General features: G+C 37.1%; 1 protein-coding gene across 1 annotated transcript; it reads right to left on the bottom strand.

Annotated features, from left to right (window-relative positions):
* Nucleotides 1-676: 676 nt before the first annotated feature.
* Nucleotides 677-5,182, bottom strand: LOC125482494 (son of sevenless homolog 2-like; the record flags this gene model as incomplete). The annotated part of the gene is made up of 4 exons (XM_048594580.1): nucleotides 677-780; nucleotides 2,762-2,803; nucleotides 4,355-4,408; nucleotides 4,936-5,182. Coding segments are annotated over 4 exons (447 nt in total), but the record flags the coding sequence as incomplete, so codon positions are not given.
* Between the last annotated feature and the right edge of the window lie 1,042 nt (nucleotides 5,183-6,224).

Genomic DNA, 6,224 nt, shown 5'->3' with positions numbered 1-6,224 from the left:
GGACCCGAAACATTAACTCTGTTTTTTCCTTCACAGATGCTGCCAGACCTGCTGAGCTTTTCCAGCAACTTTGTTTTTGTTCCTGATTTACAGCATCTGCAGTTCTTTCAGTTTTTATTTTCTATTTGAGAAATTTGATCAAAGATTTTGAGGAGTTAACCAGGAATGCCAAGGAGAGAAATGCATTTGATATGGTATTTTTACTGTGTGTTTTGAAGTAATTCAAATTGTTCGTTTCCTCGCCAACTGCCGCAGGCCCTGTCCGTCATCGGTGTCCGGCAAGATTCAGCCACTTTGGTCAGTCAAGATACAACCAAGATGAACACTGAAAGCTCCCAACCAAGTGTACATTCTGTGCCCTTGTCACCCTCAAAGCTTTTTCTAATTGGTGTTCAGCATAGAGGAATATTAATTTAGATTCATCAAGAGTTGGGGGGGGGGGGGGATATGGCCAGTGATGGTAATGGTGGTGCCTGATACATAGTCTTATTCACAGAATCAGGACAGACTGTCAGGCTGTCGCTCGAGTAGATTGTGCGACAGCTCGCCAAATGTTGGCACAACCCCTCACATGTTAGTAAGTTAGACTTATTCCTAAACTGTACAATGGAAGTTTAATGAAGGAAAATTTTATTTCAATATGATTTTACACTGTACCATGAAATACGCTCTTTACCTTAGGATCTAACAAATCCAAAGCAGGCTTATTTCGTTGAGGAAGAGGTGGAGGAGTAGGTGAGTCTTCACTTGAAGTATGATAACTTGAACTTGAGTGAGGTTCTGGAAACAGAGAACGAAAGGAGAGATTAAACTCCAGTCATTTATATCACGCTTATATCTCAGTGGCCCAAAAGCTCCAGCAATAACTTGCATCTATATAGCCCTTTGTAACTTAGAAAATTACCTGAAAGAAAATAATTTCACAAAAATCTGTGCCAAAAAAATCATACTGACCTAAAAGAGAAATACTAGACAGAGCAAAGGAGTTGAATTTTAATGAGACTATCCAAGAAGAGGAACAGAAGCAACAAGAAAGTGTTCAGGCAGGAATTCCAAAATATGGGGTTTCAGTGGCTGAAATCACCACCTTCAAATAGTGAGGCAAAGGAATGCAAGGACGGTACACAAAAGGCCAGTGTCAGAGAAATGGTGAGAATGTTCCTTGGATTATAGGAGGTTACGGAGATAGAGGTAAACAGAGTTTTATTAAGGAATAATAGCAAGGAATTTTAAATTTGCAACATTGCGGGACCTTACATCAATGTTAGTCATCAATGGTTGAAATATTAGGTAAGAGGACTGAGGTGCAGAATAGGAGTTTTGAATGAGTTGTATTGCACAGCGGGAAACTGAACAGCAATGAAATAGCTTGGAAAGACAAAGACACCAAGGTGACACAGGAATGAGTGAAGTTTTCAGTGGAAGATGTTTAAGGGCACATATGAAAGGGAGTGATATTACAGTTTTGGTGTTGGGGAGCACATGGAGTAAAAAAAACATTAAACTTGAACTCAAAAATGATGCAAACAGTCTGGTGCATCTTGAGCAAAGAACCAGGAAAGACAGATGGAATCATGAGTGTACAGAGCCCAGGAGCTTATTGAAGTTAATAGTTTTGAACTTTACAATGTTTCACTGGAGAAAATTCTGGCCCAGTCATAACCAGATACTAACAGCATGTTTTGAAGACGTAAGGAGAGACAGTGGAGAGTAGATATTGTTAGCATACATGCACAAATTGATAGCCATGTTTCCCGATCATGTTGACAAATGAAGATTGACAGGAAGATGTCAAGCCCAAAGGCAGATCTATTGTGATTCAGAAGTTAAAGTCAGCAGAAAGAGAGACCATTGCTAGAAATGCACTGATTATAATTTGATATACAAGTGTAGAACCAAATGCGGGCAATCACACTGATCTGACATTGGAATAAATTGAGTCAGTGTCAAAACCTGCAGAGACATTAATGCATGTAGCCACTCAATGACAATGTCATTTATGACTTTATTTAGATTATTTTGATGGTGTGGCGGGGATAGAATCTAAATGAAGAGATTCAAACAATGAGTTATGGGTGGGAAAAAAAAGGTACGATTTTGGAAGGAAATAAAACAATTAAAGACATGAAGAAAGGTAATTTGGAAAGAGGCATGGTAGCTTGCAATAACAAAAAGACCAAAGATGAAAGCAAAATAAAAGCAAAATATTGCGGATGCTGGTAATCTACAACAACCACAGAGAATGCTAGAGAAACTCAGCAGGTCTGACAGCATCTGAGGAGAGACAAACAGAATTAATGTTTCAAGTATGGGATGACTCTTTTTTCAGAACCAAGGATGAGGTTTTTGAAGAGGTAGCTGCTGATGGTAGTTCTGAAAGGGGGACCAGCAGCTGAAGTGGAAGAATCATACGTAACATAGCTAGCACAGGATACAGAAAAGAAAATTAGATGGTAAGCAAGTTTGGTAGACAAAATGTTTATAAAAGAAGGAATATGGAAGACAAACTAGAGGAAGATGCAGGGGGCCAAGGGGAGGCTGGGGAGAAGTTTTGTTTGATGAGCAAGTGTAAAAGAAAGCAACAGATGCATTTAAATATGGTTTCAAAGTGGCAAAGAACTTCATAAGAACATTAAAGAAACAGGATTACTGTGTGTTTAGCTTTGAATAGATTAGCTAACAGAGCAACAAATACTCCGTTTTAAATTACATCAGCAATCAATGAAGGTTAAAGTCACAAAAATAAATGTTCTCAACCTACTTGATGGTGGCAACAGGACAGATGCAAAATTGATGTTACTACCTAAAGAAGAAAATGACAAATGGTTTAAAAATATCACCAACAATTAAGTTGTAATTATACTTAAATTACATGAGAACTGCACAAATCAATACTTGGCCATGTTTTAGGATACAATGATTTATATAAATGGATTTTCTTGAACTTTGAATTTTTCAAACCAATTAAGTTAAAAATGAATTATGTTCAATGGTGTTAATTCTGCCAATCCTGCCCTCAATGAATGTCAAATGTTTTGATATAGAAGTAATATCAGTATTAAATTGTCTGATCTCCCCCCCAGCCTGACCTAGAGAGAGCAGTAGTCTCAATCTGAATTAGGAAGGGAAGCACTTTGGGGACTGGAAAGCGTAAGACAGCATGATAGAGTAAACAGGGAAACTGAGCTTTAGAAATGTAAAATTAACAACCTCTGCAACTTCAGAGAAGTAATGGCTCAAATGTTTAATAAACAGGAAACTGATGGAAATTGAGGCTGTTGGTTCACTCGCTGAGCTGGCTGGTTATCGTACAGACATTTTGTCACCATGCTAGGTAACATCATCAGCGCGGCCTCCAATGAAGTGATGTTTTTCTACTCTGCTTGGTATTTATATGATCAGGTCTACTAAGTTGGGTTGTGTCACAAATGAGGTTGGCGAACAAGCCAACAACCTCATCCACAACCCCGAGCTACAAATCTTCACAAGAACCTTAAACTGATGGAAATTGTTGTGAGAGTCTATTTTAAACAGTAGTGTGGTGTTACAACTAGCTGTAACACCTTTTACCCCAAATGTTTGCATTCTTTTTCGTAGTCCTCTATGAAAGTGTTGTTTTTAAAGCTTAATATTTAGCCAGGCCAGAAGTTATTAGGGCGACCAATAAGCCAAAATGGAATGCAAAGCTATATGACATAATAGTTCATTAATCCACCTGCTGTCACCATATTGGTTGACTTTAGACATGGTCTGTGTTAAAAACTAATAGCTTTTCAGATTTGAGCAAGTCTGTCTAATTCATTAGATACACCAGTTATTTCAGCAAAATAGAAAAACTTGTCACATATTTATGCCACAGACATGTTTATTGTGCCACCTAGCACATCTAAGAATTGATGTCTAATACACAAGCCTTTTCATAATGTGTATTTCTGAGTATATGCATACTGTTACAGCTCTAGCCTTGATGTAAATCTATGCTTTGCACTGGGATTCAACATTTGGTTACTTAATGCAATAAAATGAACAGTAGCAGTACACTGTCATTTCACTGAGTAAATGCAATTAAATGAAGGAAGCCATGTGAAGATTGTAAGCTAAATTCTCTTCAGTTCCATTTCATTGTAATTATCACAGCAAATCATGAGAATGATCAAACTTGTTTTAGATATAAAGCGATGAAAAATGTATTCAAATTTACTAAAATCAGATGAATGCAATTATCTGTTAATTAACCACAGCCAGTCAAAAGCAGGATCGTTACAAGTAGTAAGCAGATGTTGTAGAGTCAAGAGAAGAAAGCAAACCAACAGCGTGAGTGGACATTAAAAAAATCCAGCATAAGCTGGCATACCAGCACCAATGTGAACAGGAGCAAAGATTGTGGAACAGACTGAACTTGAACTACCTGTAGAAGACAGAGGAATAAATGGAAGTAAAAGCATAGCAGCCAGAAAATCAGCCATACTGTGTGAGTGTTATTTCTACCATGCATATAACCAAATATTTACTCATCATTGTCATTTCCGGTAAGGCAATGTTCAATTTTAAAATTAATTTTAACCTTTTCCTCTTAAAATACCAACATTAGCTGAGAAATAATTAAACAGGCACCAGTTCTAAGAATTAGACTGGTTTTCCAATGCCTCAAATCGATGTCTTCTTCTGCACAACCAAACTGATGTGCCAACATATACTGCAAATTAAACCTGCAACCTTCTGGTCTGTTGGAAAACTAGTCAGTGTCATAAACTATATGAGACTGCTGTGGCACTCTGAGGAACACACTCAAGGATTTCCAAATTCTCTAAATAAAGATGATTTGAACCACATACGCATCACTTGAGACTTAAAGGTTTTAGAAAAGCAGCTTATTCAAGCTAATAAACCCAATATTAATAGTAACGACATTTTACAGAACAAAATGATACTCACTGCTAGGACTGGAAACATCCCCATCAAAAACATTGCACTCAGGAGAAGCAAATACACTTGGAGTTAATGGTGTGTTTGGGGAGTTTGGGATGGGTAATGTTGATTCATTTTCAGTTTCAGGAATTCTACTGACGCTGATCTTGCAAGGCTCCTGCATAGGATTCTTTGGGTTCACAGAGGTAGAGGCATGTCTTGAGGGATTTGGTCTTATTCCTGGAGACTTTAAGGAATATGATGTTTTTCTTGGCTGAAGAGAAAAGGTAAATAAGATTTATTGTCACTGCCAAAGTTAACATGACTTTTTGCAGAATAGTAAAATATAACTAATGCCTGATCCAATATTATTAATATTTTTAAATGGCATGAAGGAATGATACTGTAGTAGATATACCCAGCAACAATGTTGGGTTATTTCATTCCTCATTCCCAATATCCTTGGTGTTTTTTTTTTCAATTATTTTGTGCTTTCTCAGTGTGTATGGAGAAAACAAGTGATGCCAGGTTTTGATAGGACTGCTCATTGGTTGAGCTCCTCCAGAACAAAATCCTGTCATTTTAATCATTTTAAACTGCAAAACTAATTATTTGTAACCAGAACTGTACAAAAAACATCTCAAGGCTAAACAAAAGAACAGAAGAATGCAGGATCTTGAGTTTCATCCCCCTCCTGGTCTAAAACTGACAAAATGTCAGGACAAATTTTTTCTTCAATACCTAAGGGTAATCTAGTGATGGACTGCCCATTCTTGAGCAGACTCAAGTGGGAAGGTGGTTTCTACATGATTAGCTCCTCCAGGATAGCTGCTGGTATGGATAAATGATATAACATTCTGTTGAATAGAATTGTATGAATTGGGCAAGAGGAAACTTCGTACATTTCTACAAAACACAAGGAAAGTTTACTTTTGGTTGATCAGTCGGCAGCACTGCTGTTATCTAGCAGTGATATCTGGGTAATGAGAAGAATCACTTTTCAGGTAAACTGTTTTCATTTTATAACAGCATGATTTTAGCATTCACTAAAAAAACAACATTGTTAAGATTTGAAGTCCAATGTTTGTTGTGAAGGAGTCAATCTTATAGAAGGTGCCGCTTTGAAATATATATTCATTGAGATACAGGTTTACGCTATGTACAGATGAATACAGTGAGTTACTACATTCCATTAACTTTACAAAATGTTAACCACTGAAAGAATTCCAATTTACTCTAATATTAACCAGTCTAAACAATCAGTGAAAAAAGGAGGTGATTGAGATAATGGATGCTAAGACCAGATAGCACATATC

The sequence above is a fragment of the Rhincodon typus genome, unplaced genomic scaffold, assembly GCF_021869965.1.
Source record: "Rhincodon typus isolate 14 unplaced genomic scaffold, sRhiTyp1.1 hic_rhity00011266, whole genome shotgun sequence".
Lineage (NCBI taxonomy): Eukaryota > Metazoa > Chordata > Chondrichthyes > Orectolobiformes > Rhincodontidae > Rhincodon > Rhincodon typus.
This window is presented reverse-complemented; position numbering and strand designations above follow the sequence as displayed.